Source organism: Dryobates pubescens, chromosome 2 (genome assembly GCF_014839835.1).
Source record: "Dryobates pubescens isolate bDryPub1 chromosome 2, bDryPub1.pri, whole genome shotgun sequence".
Taxonomy (NCBI): domain Eukaryota; kingdom Metazoa; phylum Chordata; class Aves; order Piciformes; family Picidae; genus Dryobates; species Dryobates pubescens.
In genome coordinates this window covers 39944623-39970977 of record NC_071613.1, presented here as the reverse complement: position 1 = coordinate 39970977, position 26355 = coordinate 39944623, and the positions used below count along the sequence as shown (strand labels likewise).

Here is a 26355-nt window from a genome sequence, read left to right as displayed (position 1 = left end):
TTAAGCTTAATGGGGTCATCAGTGGAGATGCAAAGAGACTTTTTCCCTCTCACAGAAGGTGGAAAAGAGGAATAGAGGCCAGGCCCTTAAACAAATTACTCAGAAAGAAACACAGAACCTGAAAGCTGGATCTGTCTGCCCATTTCCCCTTCAGTTCATGGCTGGTGTGGTTTGTTCTCTGCTGTGTAGCAGGATTTAGCTGCCATTGACAGATGAGCTAATCAGTTACCCTCAGCTCTTGAAGGTTTAGCAAAGCCAGTTAATCATGTTACTGACATCTGCCCAGGCCAGGGTTCTCCAGTTCTGTCCTCTGCCAGCAAGGCAACATAAACTCACACCATGTGTGCAATAGAGATGATTTTTTTCCACTCTCCATTCCACCAGCAAGAGGATGTCCTCAGTGGATATTGTATCAACATCTGGGTGCCGCCTGTCTCTCACCTCCTTTGCCACCCTTTGCTGCTGAAGAAATGTAGTAGCTCCCCCAGTATCTCTTGAAGGAGCAGGATGATCTCCACAGACCAAGTGCCTGTCTTGTCAGCACAGTAGCAGGAAGCCCAAGCCCTGTGCTGGAAGGATGCTGAAGCCAAGAGCCATTTGAGCATGGAAATCAGGCTATGCAGTCCAGATCCCTGTCTTTGCTTCTGGATTCATTTTACTTCTGTTCCCCAGTTTCACCAACTGCTGCTCTGTGATATAGTCTGTCCTGCTTCTCCTGAGGGCTAAGCTGAAGACTGTGCTCCTTTCCTCTGGAGTGGCTCCATCCACACAAACACATCTACCAAGTCAAGAGGATTGCCTTAGCCCACTGAGTTCCTGGGAGGCTCCTTCTGCCTTTACACTAATGATGGAAAGACCCAGACATGAAGAGGTCACTGGGACTCTCTTTGCTTCCTGGTAGGGTCACTTGAACTGATATTATCTGGTGTCCTGTACTTGGGTGAATGCTGCTCAGGACTCATTTGGGTATGGCTGGGGTTCAATGGACAGTTTTGGTAACCATCTCTCTTTCAATGGCGTGGTGGATGAGTACCTCTGACCCCATCCTTCTGACCTGCACTGGGGCCACAGGTCTTAGCAAGACCCTGCTGAGGACAGGCTGCCAGCATATGCTTTACTATCTGGGCTTGTTCAGTGTGGGGAAGCTTCATCCTCAGAGCTGCTCTATACCAGCAACCTGACAAGGACCTTAGCCTGGGCCATGATTTGGGCTGGTTGGGACTTGCAGCACAAGGGTAGGTCAAAGAAGGGGCAACCACCCCTGCCTAACAGAGAGACTGGGATGGAGAGCCAAGGAGTTGCATGTGGAGAGACTCTGTCATACCCCACCATGGGACAATTCCACAATTAGCGGTACCAGAAAGGATGGAGTTTCTCAAAAGCCTCACACTCCTCTCCATCTTATTGTTCTGAAGAGAGGTTTGTCTCTCTCTGGGGTTTCTGCAGGTTCCTCTGCCAGCCCAGCCAAGGAAACACTCTGTGGCTGCCCAGCTGAGCATAGGACTGTGAAAAAGGTGCCACAAAAGCAAAGAGGAGGAAAAGCCAGGGAAGTTCAATTTGAGCTGGCTCTCCATGCTCTCTCCCACTCCTCTCCACAGGTGAGGGGGCAAGTGACCTCTGCAGAGCCATAAGATACAATCACCCACCTATACAGACAATGTCCATGAAGCCGTACATTCCATAGCAGATCTGGAAGAGCAGGTCCTGGCGCTGCCATTTGGCTGAAGGACTGAAGGTCGACCAGATGAGCCACGAGATACTGGCGATGAGGAAGAGGGAACCCAGGATTGCTGCTGCTATCTGAACCTTCTCAATGACTGTCAGAGAGATGGCCTGCCACTGCAAGGGGAGGCAATGAGGAGAGGGGACAAGGGAGAGAGGAAGGAAAAAGAGAAGAGGTTAGTTACTTGGGGCACATTGCTGTTTTACATCACTCTGGTGGTTTTGGAGACCTCAAAGAGTACCTTCGAGCGTAGATGCTTTTACCTGGTCAACATCTGGGGTGGAGCATGGCAGTTGTTCAACAGTGCATAGCCTCATGTTTCCTGACATCGTTGCTGGAGAGGCAATGAAGAGGAATCCTGCATCTCACCAGGAAAGCACAAAGACCTCAGAGAGGCAGGACTGGGGGCAAGACACCAAAAGTAACACCCCCCATGGCAGTAGGTCTGTGATAGCCATCACAAACCAGGACATGCAGTTGCCACTTCAAATAGAGGCTAAGCCGCTTCCTTGGCCAGGGCATCCTATTACCATGAGACAAAGTGTCTCAGAGAGCCAAGCTTTCCTTTGGAGGCCTCCCATTAGCTGGCTCTGTGCCACTTTCTGAGATCTGACAGGATCACAGAACTAGGTAGGATCTCTTGGTGACGATGCACATCCCACAAAACTTGTTACAAACAACACAAGTTGCTGTGGTCAGGACATCCTGCTTTTAGAGGATGACACATCCAGGCTGTGTTCCAAGGTAAACGTCAATGCTTCTTCCTCAGAAGCAGAAAAAATAGAAATGACTCCCCCAAATCCATTCACTGTGTCAAACAGCTTTGTATAAGCTACAGTATAAATATCCTAAACCTGGACTCCTTTCTGTCATCCAGCACAAAACCTCCCCACTCAGATTTACACTGCTGAGAGAACTGCCCTGTTAAAACCAAGAAGAGAAACTGCTGTCCTTAACAAGACTTGAGGACATGGTCTGTAGCCCTTCCTGCAAATCAGAAATCAAGCAGAAAAAAAAACCCAAACCACCAGGCTGGGTGGCTGGGAAGAGACATTGTCTCCTGGCATCCAAGTATATAGGCCACCTTTAGCTGTGAGATACATGCCCTTGAAATCCCAGTGGGATTGGCAGAAGAATAAATAAAGGTGGACTTCAACCTCCTGCAGGTATAGAGGATTCAGAAGAATTGAAAATATTTAGCTTGGATTCAGCCCAATTTAGTGTCCCTGTGAAGTGTCATCTCTGGTGAGCCTTCAGCACCCTGTAGGTTTGTAAAACATACCCTGGAATAGGAGGGTCATCCATCAAGCCTCATCATTCTGCATGGCAAGAAGGCAATTCAGGTTTTGGGCCCCTCTTTAATACCCAGGACATCTAGGAGTTACCAGTGGTTTGGGGGAGGTAGAGAAGACTTTGAACCCTGACCAAAGGTCAAGAAAGACAACAAGTGACTTGTGTTGGTATAGGCATGCATGGCATTGTTACCAGTCTAATGAGCAAACCCTTGACTGATCCCTGCCAAGGGCTGACTTTGGAGAGGAACAGACAAAGCATCAGCCTGAGGCTGAGGTCTGTGGGTTGCAGCTGGAAGGAGATTGCCTGGCTTAGCTCAGAGGTGAGCTGAAGTGCCTGCCTCTGCCAGCCTTGCTTCTTGGCTTACACCCTGCAGGGGTAGTGAGCCCTCAAATCGTATGTCAGGGATGTGCAGCATCAGTGAGGAAAGTGGTACCAGTTCATTTTGTGGTTGGCCATAGAGTAGACAGCCATAAAGCTGCTGAGCAGAGAGCAAGCATGTTCCCTGCTGAAGCAGGACTGGGGTCAGCTTCCCCAGATCTTCTCCCTGGGCTCAGCCTACCCTAGACCCCTTCCTGCCATTCACTCCAGCAGGTGTCCCAGCCAAAGGCAAACCTTGAGCACTAGGGATACTCAGTGATCTCTGCAACAGCCTGTTCTCACTCTGCCATAGCCCAACCTGCTCCATGTCTCCACCAAACTGGGCCACACAAATGGCCTCTGTGCCATGAAGAAGCGGAGGCAGTGAACATCCCTTCTCTTATGTTTGGAAGGTTGGTGGTGGCAGTTGGAATGTGGCAAGGCTGATGCAGGGGTGGTAGAGTCCACAGGAGATGCACAGCTGTGAAAATCCTCTTCTGATGTAAGACAAAGCAAACGCTACCCAGCACCCATCGACCCCGAATTTGGGCATGTGGTGCGCAGGGGGTTTGGATATGTGCATGGGGTTGCACTTTCACCCTTGCAGCTTTCTCCAGACCTTATCTCCCCTTCCAGTGACTCTGGCAAACACTGTGCGTGGAGCCCAGTGCACAGCCCACTGCTGCCTGTGAAGGTTTGACTGCAGGGCCCTCACTCTGACCCGCGTGCGCCTGTGCCAGCCAAATCATTCTGCATCATTTCTTTCTCGAGAGGAGGTAATGGGCAGGCTCCTCACCATCTGTCTGGCACACTGCAAGGCCTGTGGAGGCAACAGGTTGTTCCAAGGTAGCAATTAAAGACAAAGAACGGAGAAGGGGCTGTTTTCTACAATTGGAAGCCACATAGCACCAGCACCACTGCTTTGCAGAGGCAGGGAGGTCTAGGTACAACACTAAATATACTGTCAAAGGAGAGAGGGCTCAGGGCTTAGAGAAGTCACACCTGGGTGAAAACTCCAGACCCTGCTCCCTTTGGTTGGGAACGGAGAGGCTGGGACACAGGCAGGGACACTTCCTGATGCTGTTCAGCTGGCAGCAGCTGCCAGGAATTTCACTGCAGTGATAATGAAGAGGCTGGAGTCTGTCAGCTGTGCCAGGGGGTAGGAGATTCTCCCCTGGCATCTGCCACTAAGTGACAGTGACACACACAGCAGCAGTCCTGACTCTGTTCAGGAGGTGGCACTGGGGTGTGATTACCCTCTGGCAAGGAGGTAAATGGGTCATAGCTGAACGCTGGGGAAAATAACCAGCTTGCAGAAAAATTTAATATTTTCCAGAAAAAAAGAGTAAGTAATAAATGTTGTATTTCCTCTCTGGCAACCCTAAGAACTGCAATTTAGTGTCCCACACGTAGCCTGAGCCACCAATAACTGGAACCACTATTTTTTCATCTTTTAATTTAATTTTGCTACACATCTTGGGGTATGAGGTTTGCACAAAGAGCAGAAAAGAGATGAGACAGAGGATAAAGTGTGTTATCCAGTGAGAGCACAGACAAAAGGGCCAAAGAGCTGTTCAGAGGTGGAACATGCTAATGAATTTCATCTGCAAGAGCTGGGCCTGATGCATTCCTGCACTGACGGTCTTGGGAGCCCACCTCAATCAAAGGAGTGCGCCTCACAGATTTCATAACAGCCCTCAGAAGATCATTTTCTAAGGAAGAGGATTTTCCTAACCCTTCTCCACCATCATTATGACCAGCAGACCAGGGATTTGGTGTGTGACCCTATTGTCCTTGGGTCACCACTAGAGTTGCAAAGAAAGGTCTCAGCAGTGCTGCAGACTCCATTTCCCAGCAGCACATCTAAAACACCCAAGGCTCCTGGTGTAAATGCCTGGCTGCAGATGCCACCCCCTCCCTCCACATCTCCAGCTCAAATGTTCAAGCTCTAGCAAGGTTACAGTGTCAAGCAACCCCACCTTGCGGGGGGAGACCTAAAACTGAGCCCTTCTTTCCTCGCTTGATAATGGCTGTTGAGTCCCATGTAACCGCCGAGCTGTAGTGAAGCGCGCCTTTAACAAGTGCCACCACCCAGGCTGTCAGTCAGGAATGTGACCTTTACGCAGGTAGAAAGCTCTACAGACGTTCTGCCAGTGCTGAACAGGGCAGCACTAAGGACTTGGCAGTACCAGAAAGCTTTCAAGGCCCCTTTTGTGCGCTCCAGGCTTACAATGGCTTCAGATCATGCATAAGCAGCTCTCTGTGATGGCTTTCCACTTGTGCTGGAAAAAGGGCTCTGTCCCTCCAGACCATTCTGAAAGAATGTCCTCACTCACTCAGGAGCTGTCTGTCTGCTCTCTGCTACCACCCCTCGAGGCTGAGCTCTCTGGCACCCAGGTGTGCACATATGGAACACCACGCTCTCTTGCAGTGGTTTCTTCTCAAAGTTTCCCCATTTTCCCCAAATACCGAAGTCCTGCAGCCCAGATGCCTCAGAAAAGGTTCCGTTGGAGCTGAGGCCTGACATTTGTAATGACCTTAGCCAGGGGCCAAGCTGGGACCAGTACCTGCCAGTCATGTCCCTCTTGTTTTCTTGCACTGTTTCACACCCTGTGAGCTGTACTTGGGATAAGCCCCTTTCCATGTTTGCCTCAGCGCTTCTGCTCGGAGGCTTGTGAGTGAAAGCTCCCGCTGCTAATGTAACACACATTAATAATGTCATCACTACAGTATTTAAGGCCTGATCTCTATCTCCCTTTCTTTGACACCAGCAGTCTCCAAAGGTTCCCAAGCCCCAGCAATGAGCAGATCCAAAGCAGATACTTGCCTGCAGAAGATATCTGTGTCTTACTGCAGCAGCTTGCAAAGAAGACTTGCTTGCTGGGAAAGCCTTCCTACACTCCTTTGAGAGCTCCATCACGCCTGCCTCAGACAGCTCAGTTTATTTTTATTGCTGTATCTGACACGTCCCCTTAGTAGGCACCATTAAGATCCTCAGCTGTGCTAGTCAGCAATTTAATTTTCAGACCCAGCATCACAAGCAAGCAGAAGTTTCTCCTTGAAGGTTGGAGTGGACCATTCCCAGCATGGCTTAGGCCTGGCTCTTCCCTCACTGCTACCCCAAGGCTCTGGCCATCCTCTTCAATTTTTTCTTGTGGAGGATGGCTTTTCTTGTCTTTTTTTTCCCATTTTAATAAATTTACCAAGCAAAATTATACCACCACTATGACAGCTCCCCTGCTGTACATCTACAGATGCTGTGGCTTATTTAGATACTGGAAAGTCATCAGGGAGGAAGGATGGTCCACTGAGGCCATAAAATGGAAACAAACGGTGATGAAATCTCCCACCTCCACGTGCCAGAGCATCTGGTAAGACTCAGGCTACTGCATCAGTACCCTAGAAAGTCCCCATTATAAGACACAGGCCATGAAGTTTCCCTTGCTATGACCATACCCATTGCTTGCAGATTGCAGGCTACAGCTGGAGCTCAGAAGGGACCAGAAAAGCTCATACTCAACACAAGTGATTCAGGAAGTTGGGACAACCAGGAGACACCAGTGAACCTCCCTCAAGGTTTTTAGCTCAGGAACTCAGGCTGAAGTTCAAACACCCTGGGATCTTGTCCACTTTTCTTGATGAAGACAGCTCATCAGCTCTTAATAGAGCATCACCACAGTCAAAATAGAGACAGAGGAGAGCCAGGACCAGATCCAGAGTCCAGTACTGGATAACTGATGATCTTTGGTGCTGAAATAACTCACATTACAGTGGGAGTCAAGGATAAAAACTATAAAGCAGAGTTGAACTCTCTGAGACTGCACACAGTTGTAGGTATGGGAAGGTTGATTCAAATAGATTTCTGTTTGCTAAAATCAGAGCATCAGAGTGGATGTGGCTCAGGAGTAATTACAAAGAAGCTGAAATCCAATGCAGAGGCCCACCATGACAGATACTACTCCACTATGTATCAGAACCTTGGTGCCTGCAGTACTATCATGCTTCTAAAATCCTGTGTCTTCAGGACTATTTTTTAAAATCATGGGCTTATCATAGAATTGTCAGGGTTGGAAGGGACCTCAAGGACCATCTAGTTCCAACCCCCCTGCCATGGGCAGGGACACCTCACACTAGATCAGGTTGCTCAGAGCCACATCCCGCCTGGCCTTTAAAACCTCCAGGGATGAGGCTTCTACCACCTCCCTGGGCAACCTGTTCCAGTGTCTCACCACCCTCATGGTGAAGAACTTCTTCCTAACATCCAATCTGAATCCACCCATTTCTATTTTTGTTTCATTACCCCTAGTCCTACCATTACCTGACATCCTAAAAAGTCCCTCCTCAGCTTTCTTGTAGGCCCCCTTCAGATACTGGCAGGCCACAATAAGGTCTCCTTGGAGCCTTCTCTCTTCCAGACTGAATAGCCACAACTCCCTCAGTCTGTCTCCATAGGAGAGTTGCTCCAGCCCTCTGCTCATCCTCATGGCCCTTCTCTGGACATGTTCCAGCATGTCCAGATCCCTTCTGTAATAGGGGCTCCAGAACCAGATGCAGTACTCCAGGTGGGGTCTCACTAAAGCGGAGTAGAGGAGGAGAATCACCTCCTTGGACCTGCTGGCTATGCTTCTCTTGATGCAGCCCAGGATGTGATTGGCTTTTTGGGCTGCAAGTGCACACTGGTGGCTCATGTTGAGCTTCTCATCCACTAGCACCCCCAAGTCCTTGCACAAATATTGCAATGGAGAGGAGCATTTAAAGTCTCCAAGCCCATCAATCTTGTCTCAGTAACTGGCACACTGGAGAGCAGGAGGGTGGATGGATAGATGGATGGATGGATGGATAGGCAAAAGCTCTGGGTCTTCCAATTGCTCACAGCTGGTGGGATATTTTTACTCATCTGCTGCCTGACTGCAGCTTGGCAGGATGCTTGCCATGCTGTGCAACAACTTTAATCTCCCGGTATCAGCTGGTCTGCAGTGCTGTTCCTTTAATTTAAGACCTTTGCTCTTAAATGCCTGCAGTCCAGGGATGAGGGGGTTAATTTATAGAGATTCATTCTGCCACAATACCAGACTAAAGGCCTCTCTCTGCTATGAGACATCATAACAGCCCGGAGGCTGGAAGGAGTCTGTGTTAATTATGCATGAACCATGTTCCCCTGGCTGTAACTTCTCTGCCCACACCACAAGTCTCCACACACATCTGGCCCATGCTATGCTCCTAGGCACTCCAAAAAGTGTGCAGCAGATGTTGAAATGGGCAGAGATCTAGGGAATATGTGGGTGTTGGATGTGCTGCTCTGCTTGGACCAACTGGACATGTTTCAAGGAGCCCAAGGCCTGCCAGATGCCTGGATTTAGCTTTCCCACATCCCATGAGAGGATAAAGAGGACAGGTAGGCCACGTTGCTGGTTAAAATCTAGCCAGGCCCAGAGCATCACCCAAACAAGTTTCATTAGACAAGCAGATGATGTTCATGTGGTCCTTGCCTGTATTACAGTTGATCTGAAATAAACAGATGACCATGACTTTCTACAGCATTTGCCCTTCCAAATCTGTGCCTGAGAAATTCAGAGATTTCTAGTAAAAAAAAAAATATTAAAAACCAGTGGGCAGAATTCCAGCAGACCCTGAAAAGAAAGGCTAGGGACTATTGCTTTAGTTGAAGTCACACTTGTACGTCCAGGTGGCCCCTATTATCCACATGTAGGGTGAAGACCAAGCAGAAAGGATGCTCTTCCCACCTGCATAAGCTGGGAGATGTTGTTATGGGACATAGAGTCAGGGTACTGCAGCTCCTGGGTCTTCTCTGCCTCCCTTTCCAAGCTGCAGAGCCATTGAGGAGCAAAGCGTGCTTGGTGATGGGTTACAGGGGCCCGAGCCCTTAGTCCTCATGGGAGTTCCAGGGCTGGTACATCAGCCACTTCCAATGGGATTTCACATATTAGTGCTAGTGTCTCATCTGCTTCCTAGAAGTGCCTTTATGCTGGCACCAGATGGGGTGCCTGGGCACACAGCTGGAACTCCACACATGCTGCATTGATTCCAGACCAAATGGATTTTCACCCCAGTTGCTTCTTCCTAGCCTCCAAATCTCCCAGTGATTCTGTGAGAAGAGCTGTGACATCTAAGCCAGCAATGTGAAGCCTCTAAGCCCAGCATCTGCATGGTCCTCTGGGACCCTCACTCCCAGAGCTGAGCTCTGTAACTCAGCTGCTTCTGCCACTCAGTTTTTGTGTTCACAATAAAGGCCACTATACAATGAGGGAGCCCAGGAGGATCAATGTTTTGCAAAGGCTTTTGAAACATGTATGAGAGGTGAGCTGTTTGTCAACACCCCCAACAAATTTTAGCTGAGTGAAGAGCAGGACCCTTGCCCTGAGCCACCTGAAGGTGTAGACTATTTGGAGGTCACTCATCAAAGGCAGCACTGGCTACAAACAAGCTCCTAAATCTGCACTCACAAACCTTCAGTGCTGCTCAGCATCACACACCTGATCTGAGACACAGGAAGCATTAGGGCACCCATGGACCATCTTTCCAGAAACAAACAAATGCTGCTTTGTCCATATGTCCCCTCCTGTGCTTCAGTCTGCTCTGAGTTACTACAGCCAAGAAATTAAAAAACCCAGGGTCTCATGCTTGGGATGAAACTGCTGATCTCTCCAGCCCATGGCACATGGAAACCTGAATCAGAAGCTGTAGGGACTTGCAGACAGCAGGCAGTCTTTTTCCTTCTATCCCTAGTGCCCCTCAGCAAAATCTCCCCATAATACCCCACTAATTTAATTACTTCATTTAAGTCTGGAGCCCTAAAGGGCTGTCTCTGTTTCCTCAGGGCTGTCTCTGTTAGTGACATTAGGCCTGGAAAAAGACACAGAGACTGCAGTTAAGAGGAGAGTGAAGAAGTTTGTATTCCTCACCGCCTCCATACAACTGGGCACCACTACTAGCAAAGTCCTTGCCTCCTATTAGAGAGCAGAACAATCAGCAAAGAGACAAATCATCCACCACGTGCATGACAAGCCAACATTATTACAGATACCACCCCAGTCTCTAAAACACAGTATGCTGCTGTAGTATCTTTCCAATCCAGATGATGCTAATGAAGCAATAGTGCCTAGATGTAATGTGCTTTCTTACAGCTGAAGCCCTAATGATGCTCAGCAAAGGTAAGCAGCAATTAGTCCACCTTCAGGTGTTATCCCCACAATAAATCAATATCTATTAAGAATAATTTACCCCATTTTAAACAATTACACAGTTCTCCCCACTCTGAATCTATTTTAAATTACCAGCCTGCAGTAGGGCTTATTAAATCACAGTGCCTTTGAACTCAGAAAAGAAAGGTGACTCCTCTGATGCCTTTCACAGCCACTTACATCAAGATGTGCTTTACCTGTAGTGTGCACATCTGCAAATGTCCACCAAGAATCAGGCTTGGAGAAAACCAAGCGTCAGAGCCAACACCCTTGTGCCATTCCAGGATGTACCTGATCATGAGCAAGCAGTAAACTGAGGATGGTAGTATTAAGAAAGGAGAGTTGTAAGAGCTCTCCATCCACCTCCTCCATGCCAATGCAGAGGAGACTCAGCAGGAGGAAATCAGGGTTAATGGCACAATTATAGACATGTGGAGTCACAAGACACAGCTCTGTCACAGACTGCTCTGTCCCCATCTGCCCCCGGGGACAGTGGCATACCTGTGGCCTCCAGCAGATGAACACATTTGAAGGGCTGAGAGTTGTTACAGAGCTATTGTCACCCAGGCATTTTCAACAGAAGACAAGTGAATGTGGGAACTGTCACAGGCCAGAAAGAGCAGACTCCCAACCGATGTCCCTGGCACCACCGAGGAGAACATGGGGCCACTGTGGACCAGCGCCCAACGATCCTTTTTAAACGTCTCAGATACACTGTGCTCAGGGAAGGAAAACCCACACAGGTAAAATTCACTTGACCCCAGAAATGAAAACTGAAACAAGAATAAATAGGCTTTGAAATGTCTCTAGTACCTTTACCTGCAGAGGGTTCTTTGTGCTTATGGCAATGACGTGATACTTGTAGTAACACAGCTCACAGCTCCAGCAGCCTCTCTCGCTAATCCATTTGATCAGGCATGGCTGGTGCGTGCACTTCACCGATCCATCGCATCGACACGGGCTCAGCAGCTCCCCCTGGAAAAGAGACAGCAGCGGTGAGCCTCCCCTTTCATTCCTTTTTACCTGCCTCAGCTTAGGCAATACAGAATACAGAATTAATCACGTTGGAAAAGACCTTTGAGATTATCGAGTCCAACCGATCATCCTGCTGCCTCCATCCATTTGCCCTCTAATAATTCTCACCTGATGTGAACAGAGCTTGACAGGGATGTAACAGTCTCAAATACTCGGGTCCTACCATTTTTTTGGGGGTAGCTAATTAAGTATGAGATGCCCAACTTCACTGCTGAACTCTTACTTAGAGGAACCACGCCATAGCATAACCAGAGGACACAGCTCTGTTGACAGGTGCTACTGTTTCACTGCTCAGGTTTCTGTATATCTGCTACCTATTTCAGAAAGCAAGGCTGATAGATAGGTTCAAGACAACCTCTGCTGCAGGCTGATGTCCTGCTTGGACTAGGGTGGCTCCCTCCAGCCCATTGGATTTTCTGCACATGCTAGATCATGCCGGTCATGAAGGTGACGCTCTTCACTGGGAGCTGGACTGAGCCCAGAACCACTCAGTACCACCAGACAGTGGGTATCTGCAGCTCTAGACAGAGTACTCTCTTTCCTAGTGCTCCTGGACTGGGAAGGATGACTGACTGGGTGACAGGCATGTGCCTGAGATCCTGATCTTTGTGTACCCATAGCCCAGCAGGGAAAAGGTCCTCAAATTTCACAACACATACACGTTCCCCAGACTCTGTTGGAAGTGACTCATACTGATGCATAACCTGTACAGCTGACTATATTTCTGGCAAGAAAGATGGAGAATAAATTGTGTCCTGGCTTGTTATGCAGAGGCATTTAGGAGTGGTGGACAAAACACTGAACCTCCTGAATCACCCCATTGTTTCTGGTGTAGCTTCAAGCAGGGTATCCAGGAAAACCCAATATTATTCTGATCTGTCTGCTATCACCCTGTTCACCGTAAGAATGAATTCCTCTCTGCACACAGAGCTCATTTTACAGTCATTTACTATCACTTGTTTAGGGAAGAACAGAGCTATTACATTTTACTCCCCACCTCTTGGTGTTTAAAAACTGTAGTATAGACCCCAACAGTGTATTTAGCTGTGCTCCAAGATTTAAAAGCTTTTAAAGGCAGAATTAGAATATCTACAGTACAGGGAAAGCTGGCACCATACTTTCAGTGTTGGGGAGAAGGTATTTCCTCTTACATCCCTAGATTGGCCTCATCATTACCACTGATGGAGCACCTGGATAACAGACCCTGGTGTCTGAGGCTGCTGGACACAGTAAGAGATGTCCATCCCCATTGCCTTGGATTAGAAAACTGGATCTTGCTTTTGCTAACCCTAGTGGGAAACTGCCTGAGCTTTCAGAGTACCTCAGGTCTTGGGACCTGAGGAACTGAGTACCATGCTGGGCAAGAGTGATACTTATTTTGCAAAAACTCAATGCAAATATGTTAATCATTTCATTTGCTTCAGCTTGGTGACCTGAAAATGTCATCTTCCATGAAATTTTAGCAAAACTGTAAATAACTGTTTATGTTACAAAACCAAGCTGGGCTCTGCCTGTCACTGGGTTTCACTGCACACTGGTGCAGATGCAAAGGGAGGCAGGGGCATGGAGACTCGTAGGACAGGACTTGTGTAGGACAAGTCAGAAGGAGGGAAGCATGGAAGGATTAGATGGAAGGAAGGTGTGTGGGGCGGAAGGAGCACTGACATTTGGCATTCAGACTCCCCAGGTGAGGTGCAGCCTTTGCTGGGACAGGGGTGGGCAAATACAAGTGCAATAAACAACCTGCACGACCATTTACTGCCAGCCAGGATGCAAAACAGGAGGAATCGGGGCTTAGCACACCTCCTCTGCCTCCAGGCTTGCCAAAACTCTTCCCCAGTAAGAGCTAGCTTGGTACAAAGACCACTGTTCTGTGCCTCTGCCTCTGGTCTGTCCTCCTCATCTCAGTCCCTGCTGCTTTATTTTCTCAACAGCCTGACTCCCCAGCACACAACTGTGATCCCAGCACCAAGCAGGTAACAGAAAACTTCCAGCTCTACAGCATCCTTGCTTTTCCACCTCACTGCACACAAGGGCTCAAAATGGCAAATGAGGTCCCTGGGTTTTGTCTAATGAGCAGCTGAAGGCACCCTTGCTGTGGGATCAGGAAAGGGGAAGAACAGAGCAAGAACTAGGAACAACAACCTCCAGGCAAAGGCAAGAGGAGAAAAGCTGAGGCTGCAGCCTGGATTCACATTGGCTTCTTAGGCTTTGTAATAAACTAGTCTACAAAAATCTAAGCTTGTCTCTTCAGGGCCTAGAGATGTTCACAGACATCCTACACTGCCATGGGGACCCAGTCTCCCTTCCCTAATTGGAACAATCCAACCCTGTCTAGTCCTGCCAGCTCCTGCAATACCTCAGGCTTCAGCTGAGGACATGAATTCCCTAATTTCTTGATTTTTGCAAACCTAGCAATAACTTGATTTATCACCTTTTCTCCAGCTGTGTGAAGTAGTATATCTGTGTGTGTGGTGCATGGCTAGCTTTGCATACTGTGAAGACCAATTCTGTCCTCAGCAGGCATTTGTAAAGCACTGCCACATGCACACAGGCACACACATGCACCTGTACCAGCAGAGAAATAAACACCACGGGCATATTAAGGGAGTAAATCTTTTGTACAGCAATGGGAAGGAGTCTCACTGCTGGCTGTACAGCCAGCTCAGGAACAGTCTGATATATCAGGCTGATATATACATGAAGAATTTGCTGTGCAGGGACCTCTGTTAAACACCACATGCACACAAAAGCAAACCCAAAATGAGGTGCAGATCACAGCAATTAGAGACAGATATTAAATTCCCACACCCATTGCTACAGGCTTATAGAAAATAGCTCTACACAACATATTCTCCAGTGCTTTAAACAACAGCATTCCCCACCAATTCCCTTTGGGGACTGCTCTCCAAAGACCCTTTCAAGGGTTTACTTCCCAACACTTATGTTTGCAATTTTCCTTTGTAGAGTTACACTCCATTACTCAGACCAGCCTGAGCAGTATTCCGCTTCGCCAGCAGCTAGCGGTGAAATGCTCTCTGGCTGCAAGCTTCATCCTCAGGTTGCTTAGGACCATCTTGTTCCTCTGAAGCAACCAAGTGTGCTTTGGACTCAGGGCTCCTGCCTTTTTTCACTTCTTATCCAAGTCTAAATCAGGGTTCAGGTCAAAAGTAGAAAACCACAGTTAATCAAAAAAAGGAAGGGAGGGTGCTCTGGCTTCAGCCACAGCTCTCTCCACATAGGAACTCAACTCTGCCCTGTATATTGCTCTTTCCTGCTTTTAGGAAGAGTATTATATTCAGCAATTGCCTCTGTACTCAGCACTGGTTAGGCCACACCTTGAGTACTGTGTCCAGTTCTGGGCCCCTCAGTTTAGGAAAGATGTTGACTTGCTGGAACGTGTCCAGAGAAGGGCAAAAAAGCTGGGCAGGGGTTTGGAGCACAAGCCCTATGAGGAGAGGCTGAGGGAGCTGCGGTTGCTTAGCCTGGAGAAGCCTGGCTCTCTACAACTACCTGGAGGGAGGTTGTAGCCAGGTGGGGGTTGGTCTCTTCTCCCAGGCAACCAGCACCAGAACAAGAGGACACAGTCTCAAGCTGCACCAGGGGAGGTTTAGGCTGGATGTTAGGAAGAAGTTCTTCCCAGAAAGAGTGATTTGCCATTGGAATGGGCTGCCCAGGGAGGTGGTGGAGTCACCATCGCTGGAGGTGTTTAACAGGGGACTGGATGAGGAACTTGGTGCCATGGTTTAGTTGATTAGATGGGGTTGGGTGATAGGTTGGACTCGATCTCAAAGGTCTTTTCCAACCTGGTTAATTCTATTCTATTTAATTATATATAATATTCTTCTTTATTTCTGGCTGTGATGGGATCTTGTCTCTAGATGCAGCAAAGACAAGGCCAGGCTGATTTGCTTTACCCTGAGGAGGATGATACAGCTGGAGACAGACTGGGAGTGTGGGGCTGCTCCAGCTCTGTCCTCTCCTTACAAATTCCCATTCTGTGCCTGTTGCAATACGTCAAAGCAGTTAATGATTATCTGGGCCCTGCTATTTTAAGCCTACTGGGAGGAGTTCTGAGAAAGGATGGGGGGAAAAAATTATTACTTCTGATGCTCAGTATATCTGGGGAGAAAATAAGGACGTCAGGAGCAGTGTCACCCCTGTAGCGAGCTGGTGTCAGTGTTTCGCCTGGCTGTTTCATCTGTCATTTATCAGTGCTGAGAGCCCATCCACACATCACTACCAAAGCTGCAGCTGCTCACCCACCAGCAGGCAGCCACAGCAAGCATTTCCCAGGCCTGTTCTTTTACCTATAAATGAAGTAAAGTGAATCTGCCCACCTGGTCTCCTCTGAACACAGCAGGGCTGGTGACAGTGGTGTCATTGGGCTGGGACATTGTCCTCTGGGCTCTCAGCTCCTGAGCAGTCAGCCAGGTCAGCTGGAAAGAGCCACAGTAACAACATCCTGCTACCCAACTATTAAAGCAAACAGTCTGAAAACCAGTGCAAGCTGTACAGCAAGCAGGGGTGGCTGATGGTGATCTTAACACCTGCAGTTTTTTATCAGCCATGTGTTTTCCCTGCTCAGGTGTACAAAGCAGCTTCAGTCATCAGCACCACAGATATAACCAGGGCTCTGGACCAGAGCAGGGCAGTGAGAAGAAGCTGAAAAAGCTGTGCACATCCCAAGTGCTACCATCTCTCCCTGAGGGTATGCACATGCAGCTGCCACCACTCACAGGAGTGGCTGCACGCATGGATCTGACTGCTAGCATTTATCTGAATTTGTCTTGTTTGGAAAAGGAAACCAGGAATATTTGATTTCAGGTCTTCAGATGAGTCTCCTAAATACACTTAAATCTTCACATTGAATTTAAATACAATGGGAAGTTTTATTATGGCAAATAAATGCCAAATGATTTCTAGTTTAGGAACGTAATTACCGAGGAATTAAGCTTGATGGCAAAGAGAAGCCCTGAGCTGGTACAGAGCTGGTAAACTTCAATAAACATGTACTAATGATCACTCTGCCTTCACACACACTTAGAAGAACTGCCCCTCCATCCTTTTAAACTAAACATGCATGTTGCAGTTAGTATCTTGGATACTTCCCATGAATACCCTCCCCCACGGAAGCGCTGTGCCACCCAGCAAGAGACAACAAGGGATGTGAAATAAACATCTGAGAATAAATATATGTGTGTATTGTATGAAATTACAGAACATTGTGGGAGATTGATTCAGACTGCAGACCCAAAGAAGAGTGGGTTTGTATTTCCTGTGGTGTCAGGACAGAATAGGACATGGTTATGTACAGGGGTCTGTGGTGGGTTGTCATCTCCTTTAGGTGTCCTGGCAGTGCTGGGTGCTGACCTGAATCTCCATCTCAGCAGTCATGTGCTGAGAGACTCAGCTTGGGAGGGAATCCTCTGATTGGTCAGCTCCCTGAAACCTGAGGGATTTACAGGATAATACATGTGAGTGATTCTTAGGTGCCACCAGTGCTGCCATGTCACCTCTGTGATCAGGACTGGCTCATCCCACTACTCCCCTTGCAAGACCAGGCATCCCTGTGGCAGGCAGAGACAATGTTGCCCCATACCAGGCAAGAGCCATGTGCCTTGGACTGCAATGGGTATCCCCCAGCCCAGCAGCAAGAGAAAATGCAGCTCCATAAAAGGAGTAGAGGAAAATCCAGCTCTGGATAATTCTTTCTTTTGTTCTGCTGTGGCTTCAAGCCTGTGGCTGCCTGGATGAAGTTTTATTGTGGAACCTTGGCCTGGTAGCTCCCAATGGCAGGACCACATTTCTGTGAGGCTTCAGCATGGTAGAGATGTGTGGGTTCCTCTTTGGGGCACCTCATCCTCAAAGCAGTGAGCAGCCACAGCTGGGCACAGCCCTGTGGGGGCCCTGTGATGGGAGTATGGGGCAGATCTGCTGTTTTGCAGGGCTTTTTTCCCCTGCAGTTTTCAATGGATGTTAGCAGTTCTTGCAGTCCTGTGAACGGGCCACTTATCTCCCAATAGGGTGATGATAGAATAGAATAGAATAGAATAGAATAGAATAGAATAGAATAGAATAGAATAGAATAGAATAGAATAGAATTAACCAGGTTGGAAAATACCTTTGAGATCATTGAGTCCAACCCATCATCCAACAACACACAGACATCCCTCTGCCTACAGGCTGGCAGGAAGGCTGCTCAGTTTTAATGTACCCAGGAAAACCACCACACACCCCTCCAGGACCATCCCATGCATTTTGGTGGTGTCTGGAAACGTGGGTGCTGGTCATGATAAGGATATATCTCACACAGTCCTAAGCTGAGCCCCAGTGTTTGTTCCAGAGTGAGTCGTGTCTGAAAAGCCATCAAGTCTGCAGAGCTCCAAATCCCCCACAAAACATCACTAATTACCTTTCCACCCACAGAGGCTGCTGTCACCACACCTGCAAGGAGCACCAAGGCTGCCACACTGTTCTGCTCAGGCTTTTTCTGCACCTCTCTGATGAAAATATGAGAGGCTGCAGACACAGCTGCGTGGAGGGCAGGGAGGGACTGGATCCGGAGCCTCTTTCTACAGTAAAACTCCTCCCACCACTACCGCAGGCAATGTGATTTTCCAGCTGAGCAACTGCTGCCCATGGCCTTTACCACAGCTTTACCACAGCCAAGGGGAATTTTAAGTGACCTCTGCTCTTTCCCATCTCCAGTATTTTGTGCCTGTCACTGCCACTGTGACAGACAGCACAAGAGATGGCAGCTCAGAATTTGGGAGTGGGATGGCGAAGGGGGAAGGAAGAAAACTTTCTTTTCTTTAAGCTTTACTGATCCTCATGGTGACTCTTTCTTGCTGACAGAGCTAAGGGATCATCACCATATCTGGCTTGCTAGCCATCAGCAAAGCTCCCCTGTATTTTAGACCAAAGGATGTTTGTTGGGGTTTTATAAGTGGATGCCTCAGAAGGCTCAGCTATGTTGGAGGCAGACAGCAGGTAAAACCCTGTGCAGAGATTTGAAGGAGAGGCATCTGGCCAGTTTGCATCCCATCATTATGCCTGAGTTGGTAGAGCACAGGAGAGCCCCCAAAGAGCCCTGAACTGCACTGCAGCATTGGATACCCCCTTTATCAAATTGCCCTGCTCCTCCTCTGCCACCTCAGAGTGGGATGCTCAAAACCAAGAGCCCCATAGGGCTGTGCATGTGTGTGATCCCCACTGCTCATTAACAAGGATGGGTGCCACATTGAAAACCCTGAGGCAACCTCTGTACTCCACAGCATAACCAACACCCCAATGCTGCAACAGACTCAGGCAAGAGCAGGGACAGATTTCCTCTACACACAGATCAGCTCTTGATCCCACCAGGGAGCACAAGAAATGATGGGGTTTCTTTCCCCTTTAATTGCTAAAACCTTAATGATCTCTGCAGGGCGGGAGGGTGGTCTAGAAACAAATGAAGGTAAAGAATCATAGAATCAATAAGGTTGGAAAAGACCTCAAAGATCATCAAGTCCAACCCGTCACCCAAGACCTCGTGACTACTGAACCACAGCTTCAAGTGCCATGTCTAATCCCTTTTTGAACACCTCCAGGGATGGTGACTCCACCACCTCCCTGGGCAGCATATTCCAATGGCTAACAACTCTCTCAGTGAAGAACTTTCTCCTCACCTCGAGCCTGAACTTCCCCTGGTGCAGTTTGAGACTGTGTCCTCTTGTTCTGGTGCTGGTTGCCTAGGAGAAGACACCAACCCCCAGTTGTCTACAACCTCCCTTCAGGTAGTTGTAGAGAGACTGTAGACTTGTTTAAGATAGGCAGTCCAGTTATACCTTGAACTAGACTCTTGCATTACTTTATTTTGATATATAGGATTCAATTGTGCTCTTACTCCAGCAGCTGTCATAGACTCTTGGCTAGTCTCAGCTACACCACCAAAATATGAGTGAAAAACCAGAATAAACTGAACCCTGACTGAAATACAGAATAAAAAGGGATTTTCAGGAATTACTTACTAATAGCCCAGGTAGCAGAGAACTTAGATAAAATGCATTGGGATTTATTTGCTTTTCTCTCTACAGAAGGATTTCCACAAGAAGAATAACATTACTTAGGTGTTCTAGAGTCCACTTCACCCTAATGTCATTGAACATGTTTTTGATTAGCTGATTCAAGTAATTCTTACTACATGTTGCTCAGTTGCAAGGAATCAAAAGGCAAACATCTCAAATATCACCTGCTGTGCCTCATCAGGTGTGATCATAGCACCAATTAAATGAAGAGCCTACAGTGCAAAGAAATCAAGATAACCCGAGCACTCCTGAGCACTTGGGTGTTAGATCCAGTTCAGCTCCAGATTTGTCCTGAATACAGAGCAGAGCTGGCCCAGCATTCCAGAAAAGAAGTGCCCTAGCCTGTAACTCCTGGGCTTTCACTCAAAGTACCGAGGCTTTAAACTTCTGGAGATTTACTGCAGATGATTTTGTGAGCTAGAACAATCTAGCCTCTGAAAGAGAAATTCACTCTTGCTTCACTTTGGTTCTTCTTAATTAAAAACTAAAAGTATTTCAGACAATACTTAGATTTATTCTGTGTGAGGTAGAGAACGGAGCTCAATTTTGCTCCCTAAGAAGCTGTGGTAAATCTGATGCGGCTCCATGAATCCAAAAGCTCTTCAGAACAAAATCAAGTGCCCTTAAGTTATGGCTTGTTGTAATAAATTTTCAACCAATTAAAGAGGTTTTCCCTTTTTTTTTTTCTTCCCCCTTTTTATTTTTTTTTTTTGGTACAAATGGCTTTGTCTAGTGAAAAAGCCTCAGCTACACAGAAATCTTCGAAACATACTGCTTCTTTTTCCTGGAGTCAAAAATACAGCAATTATTTGTTATTATTTCTTATCTTTGGGGACCTTCACCTTCCTACTTCTTCACTCCTCACCAGATCCATCAATATGTATTTTAGAAGTTCAAAGTAGGAAGCAGGAAGTTAATGCTTTCAGCATGTGAGTACCATGTAATGCAATTCTTATCAGGGATGTGTTCATAATGCAGCAAATTGAACTTTGCAGCTACTTCCCTGGGAAGCTCTTCATAAAGGTCCTCAGCTAATGGCCATTTCAGAAAACATTATGCCATCAGCTGCTGAGGAGCAGCCATGGAAAATCCACATCTAACCGTCCAGATGATAGATCCCAAAACAAACAAAGCAATAGACTTTTTTTTTGCCCCCCTTTTTTCCTTTTTCCCCACAAGAAAGCTGAAAAATCCTTCAAGGTAATAGCTAAGAAAATCTGTGTTTTATAATATTTGCCTCATGTTCCAACTTATTTCATGAATGAGAAAAATGGCCAGGTGTTGTTGGCAGCCTTACAGCAGTGAGATGTTCCTTCCACAAGTGCAGCAACTGCTGAAGAGATGCTTTGTGCAGGTACATCCAGTTCATTAACAAAGAGGAGTGGAAAATGACTCTACCACAGGGTTTGGGGGTTCCCATTTGCCATAGCGCCCTCAAGTGACCCTCATCCAGGACTGGGGCAAAGGGGTGTGGATGTGGGAAAGCTGTGTGCACATTCAGTAAGTGGAAGCCAATAATAAAGCTGCAGACAGACGTGCAGAGCGTGTCTCCAGTACTCAAAGGCTGTGTTTCCCAGCTGGGAGTAGAGATGGGGATTTGGCAAGAGAGGTGGCCCCAACAGGTTTGGATGGGGATGGTTATGTAGGAGCTTTTCCTGCTCCAGCTGGGCAGCTGGTCAGGACTGGCATCTCAGAAATGGAAAAACTCCAAAGCTATATCTGTGTCTCCTGCTGTGTGGGGTTGTGCTGGGACTGGAGCAGATGTTGGCCTCAGGTGCACCTGGGGTGAAGGCTGCCACTGGGGCCAAGAGTGGGTTGCTGCAGGGTTGAAAGCAGAAGCAGTGGAGGGATAGTGAAGCAGGAGAGAGCACATCATACACAGGGCTGCTGCAGCAGTTGGGGAGCTGTGACATAAAATAATGAGCTCAATTTGTTTACTTTTAGCTTCAGCAGCACTGCAGGACTGAGCTGTTTCATTAAGACATGGCCTGATCTGCTTTTCCCTTCTGCCTCCTGGACTCAAGGAGAAGAATATGCAATTACAAAGTTCACTCATGTAGAGCCCTTCAATTACTGGGTAACTCTGTCACGTTAGTACATGACATCTGAAGTAATTCATTTTTCATCTGCCGATTAGCAGAAATTAAAATGGTTCTCAGAACATCCCAATTTATGTGAGATCAAGTTCCTTATTACTACAGACTGTCTTAGGGGGGAAGGCATTTCTTTTTAACAGGGAACCCTGTGAATGGAGATGCTGAACAAAAATATATGAAGGAGGCCACAGAGGGAAGAATAAAGGCCCTCAGAGACTGCGGGTAGCAGAGCTCCAGAGCCTTGCTTTCCAATCATTCCATAAGGTCACTTAAATGTTTGGCAGAAAGTCAAAATGCTTGCTGGCACAAACATGTGCTCGAGGCAGAGGCACCTCCTTTGGAAATGATGCAGTTACAGAGTGAGGCTGAACTGCCTTTACTGGCAGAGAGCTAAAATCCAGCCATAAATATAAAGTGTTCCTTCAGCACGTATCTGCTGAGCCGGCGGGTGGAGTGGCTGCAGAGCAGCTGCCTGCAGGATGCACTCATGCAGTGATGATGGATGCCACTCAGGAACCCCAACAGGCCAAACCAACCACTCCTGACAATACCTCTCCAATAGAATCCAGGGAAGACCCACAGAGTTGAGGTAGCCAGTGTCTGCAGGGCTGGCAGCTCAGGGTCACGCCCTGGGGGAGCCAGGGGGCTGCACATTAGATGGGAGAGCCAGCAGCAGTGTGCAGCAGCCTGAACTGCTCCACGTGGGATAAGGGAGGGATAAAACCAAGGAGTCTCAAACCACTTGGTCATGTCAAGAGTTGTCATGCTGCCCCTTCACTTGCTCTCTAGTTTAAATGCATTCTGGCTGCTGGAAAAGTAGGTGAAGTTCCCTGGGGAAAAGCTGAGATTAGGAGGCAGGCAAACATGCTCTTGCTGACTCTCCTCAGCACCATCCTCTGCCCCCACTGCAGGAGCGTGGTCCAGAGCTCATAAACCCATAGGCACACTTAGTTGAAGTACAGCAAAAATAAACCATGGTAAAGGAGAACAGGCAGCTTAATCCTCAAATCCCTTTGCCTTGCGTGACAGCTTTCCAGCCAAGAGCAGCTCAAGAGGATAGAGCTGAAGGTACCAACGGTGCTGGCCACACTGTCCCTGGGGGAGGCTGCACAACATTAATTCTGATTTTTTTCAATGCTGCCCTGGCCAAAGGCCTCCTGTATAAGAAACTGTGTGAATCCATGTGTTGCAATCTTTGCCTGCATATACCTCCTGGTGGAAAGCCTTGTTGTGTTTTGCTACTCCAGCTGGGGAATCCAGCTTTCCCTTTCACAGGCAAAGTATAAAACAGAGAGGAGAAAAGGTAGAAATAAATGTGAGAACAGCCATACAGAAGCCATTTTCTATTTCCTCTTACAGCCTTCCTTTTGCACAAGAACAGGATGAGGTTTACTCTGTGTGTGTGTGTAAGTGAAATACACATGCAGATGTGTACATATAAATAGTGCCAGGGCTCTGAGCTTTCAGCACTGTCAGTGTGAAAATATCAAGCACTACACAGGGCTGATTTATTATCTGACTCTCCAATAACCTTTTGAAGATACACTGATTGGCAATTTGCATATTAACCAATACATCAACACTGAGGCAATGTCAAACGTTATGCATGGCTATGTTCCACTCCAGAGGTGGCTGAATCCCAAACAGAGGCCAAATCGTTTGTATCCTTCAGCACAAAAGATGCCCTATTGAAATATGAATTATTACCCTCTCCATCTTTACTGTGCTTTGTCAAATTGCATCTCCTGCTCCCTTCCCATTGCATTTTGCTGTATCAGGTCCCAAACCTATTTCTGTCTTGTGAGTTTCCTCTTACTGCACCTGGTTATTGAACTTGGTGAACTATGTCCTGTCAGACAGGTTTGTGACAGGCCTTCCAGCACCCTCCTTTAGCTAGGGGGTAGGCTGCCTTCCTCTGAAGCAACACATATTCTCTGCAACAACTTACAGTTAGCTTATCAAGGTGTGCCTCGGCACAGGAAGGGTCAAGTGCATGTTCCTGGCCAGCCTTTGTTTTGCCCTGGTGAAGAAGCCAAAGGACAAGCAACAAAACTAGTGCTCTACCTGCTCCTGGGCAGTGTTTGGAATGAAAAGTTGGTGTGTGCCAACCGTGAGCTTCAGCCACTCAAACTGCACAGAGACAGATATTTTATCATCTTTCTAATCTGCAGTCAGATTTTAGGATGGGATTGTCCTTTACATCCACCCAGCTGCTCTAGTCTGTTTCTTGGTGCACCAAACATGATACTTGACCAGCCCACATCCTGGATGACCTTCTGTCTTCTTGTAGCAGTAATTACTCCTTCACTATTGTTCATGCTGCAAGCAGCTGGGATGCGAGAGAGTCATCAGCTGGTCCACCAGAGACAGAAGAGAAAAGAGGAATGCTATTCTCACTGCTCTGCCCTGGATGTCATCTGTGCAAAGTGGCCAGGACTAGAAGCCTCAAGAGCTGAGACCTTTCAGTGTGGTGTTCCTGGGTTTTGAGATGTCAGGAAGATTTAAAGAGGTTTTTGAAAGCTCCTGTATTTTATTCTTGCCTTTTGCAGAACTGGGGTTGGCAGAGAGATGAGCACAGAAATTATCACTATTCACAGATGTGTATTACCTGGAAGAAGTCCCATTAATTGTTGAGAGTTGTGTTCAGGGCAGGGTAGTGCATAATCAGCTACTCATCTGATCTTTGGTGCTGAACACTGACAATTTGTGTCTGCAGAGCTGAAAGCACTCAGGCAAGACTAAAGAAACTCATTATCCAGCCATCACCCTTCACTGCGATGCTCCAGGAATGGGAAATATCTGCAGCATCTGTGGATGCGCCTCATGGGCTGCAGTGTGCTGGGAAGCTCACTTGTCTGAGGTCAGCATAAGCAGAATAGGTCCCAGTAATGGCTCTCCCTCCTGCAGCTCCACTGATGACATGCTGTTGGGTGCGGGGCAATCTCCACATCAGGATCCTTGCTCTGTGTACCAGGGTAATGACCCCTATCCATCACAGATGGCCAACCAGAGACTTCATGTTATCTGCATTTGCCAAGGGTTTTAAGACAAGGCTGTTGAAGAGCATGTGGTTAAACATGGCTGGTCACCAGTCTGCATGGGCACTGATGGTCACTCTGGCAGAGCATGTCCCAGTCTTGTGTACTGGGGCAGCCCACATCAGCTCTGCAGGAAGGTCCTACCCCTTGCCAGAACCCTATCCAGCTGCAGGGGTGTTTATGTAAGTAAACTGAGCCTTTGAGGGAAAGGAAATTATCCTACTACTGCACATCCATCTCTTATTATGTCTGCACACAAATCCTCAGCCTGACTTCTGTGTCCTTGCTGAAAGGAAGAGGCAATGGGAGATGGTACTGTAAAATTTAATTTCCAACATGAGTACCTCCAGCTTCTGTGAAGTGCTGGTGTTCATTGAGGCCCCTGGCTCCAGGGAGAGCAGAGCATGGTCAGGGTACCATGCCTGCACCCATGGCTTCTGCCCAAGCTACATCCGCCTTCAACTCTCATATCCACACATTTCCACAGGCGATAAATTCACTCAGAGATTATTTTTGAGGGGCAGCAAATGGGAAATGAAACTGGTAGTGCCTGCTGGCAAGGGCACTTCCAATCATCCTGAGAAGTTGGAGGACTTCTGACAGCTCCAGCACCTGGCAGGTGGAAATGCTCCTTCTGTGTCCTTCAGCTCCCCTCCTTGTGCTTGGCCACCATCCCTGGGCTTTGCCAGCAACCAGCTGAGGAAGCTAAGTGAGATCTTCACATGGGACCTGCACCCTGGGCTTCACTGCCCACGATCTTCATCATTTTTGCCTTCCTGCTACTGGAAGGAGAGCCACAGTCTTTGAATTTTTAATTTAATTTATATTCTTTCATTTCTGGGGAGATGTCAGAGATGAAAGTCTGCCTGGGAACAGCACTGATGAACTTTGAGCACACAGAAGGCAGGTCTTGAAGCTTGCTCTGCTGCACTGCCATGTGTTTCAGGGCTGGCTGGCTCACAAACAGGGAGCAGGGTAGCCAGGTCACTCCTGCCCAGCTTGTTTTCTGCTTACATTAATTAATAGGATAAAAATAAAATAAAATCATCCAACCTGTGACTATTAGTTCTGCACATACTTACAGAGGGCTTTTTTTCCTCCTCCCTTCCCTGATTAGACTGCAAGGAAACAGGAACATGAACTGAGTGAAAGTTTCCCCAAGGTAAGCCAGCAATACCTTGTACAATACATTGGCAAACGTATTTGGGGTTTGCCACCACAGGGGTGATTTAATTTGCACAGCCTGCAGGTAACTCAGGCATGCAAAGGCAGCACTCAGGGCTAGGGCTGGAGCTCACCAAAGGGAAGGCAGAGTGGAAGTGGTCACCTCAGCATAATGTGATGACAGGGAAGGAGGTGTGAAAGTGCAAAGGAAACTGAGAGCAAAGAGTTATGGTGTGAGGAGTAAACAGGGGCTGGCAGTGCACCTACCAAGCCCTGCCCGCTACAGCCTACAGGCAGGCTGCATTCAATAGAGACACTGGCTCTGCTGAGGTGGTAGTGGGGTGGCAACCCAAGGAGACTTGTTATTTGACTTTC

The 26355-nt window shown here is 47.8% G+C and overlaps 1 protein-coding gene across 2 annotated transcripts in view; it reads right to left on the bottom strand.

Annotated features, from left to right (window-relative positions):
* MARCHF4 (membrane associated ring-CH-type finger 4) overlaps positions 1 to 26355 on the bottom strand; it is a 108961-nt gene that overhangs the window by 21175 nt on the left and 61431 nt on the right. Inside the window, exons 2-3 of one of the 2 annotated variants that reach the window (XM_054175821.1) lie at positions 11392 to 11553; positions 1647 to 1839 (exon numbers count right to left, since the gene is read on the bottom strand). In XM_054175821.1, coding sequence (XP_054031796.1) covers positions 1647 to 1839; positions 11392 to 11553 — 355 coding nt within the window. The remainder of the gene's footprint in view (positions 1 to 1646; positions 1840 to 11391; positions 11554 to 26355) is intronic. The other variant, XM_054175828.1, reaches the window with a different exon arrangement.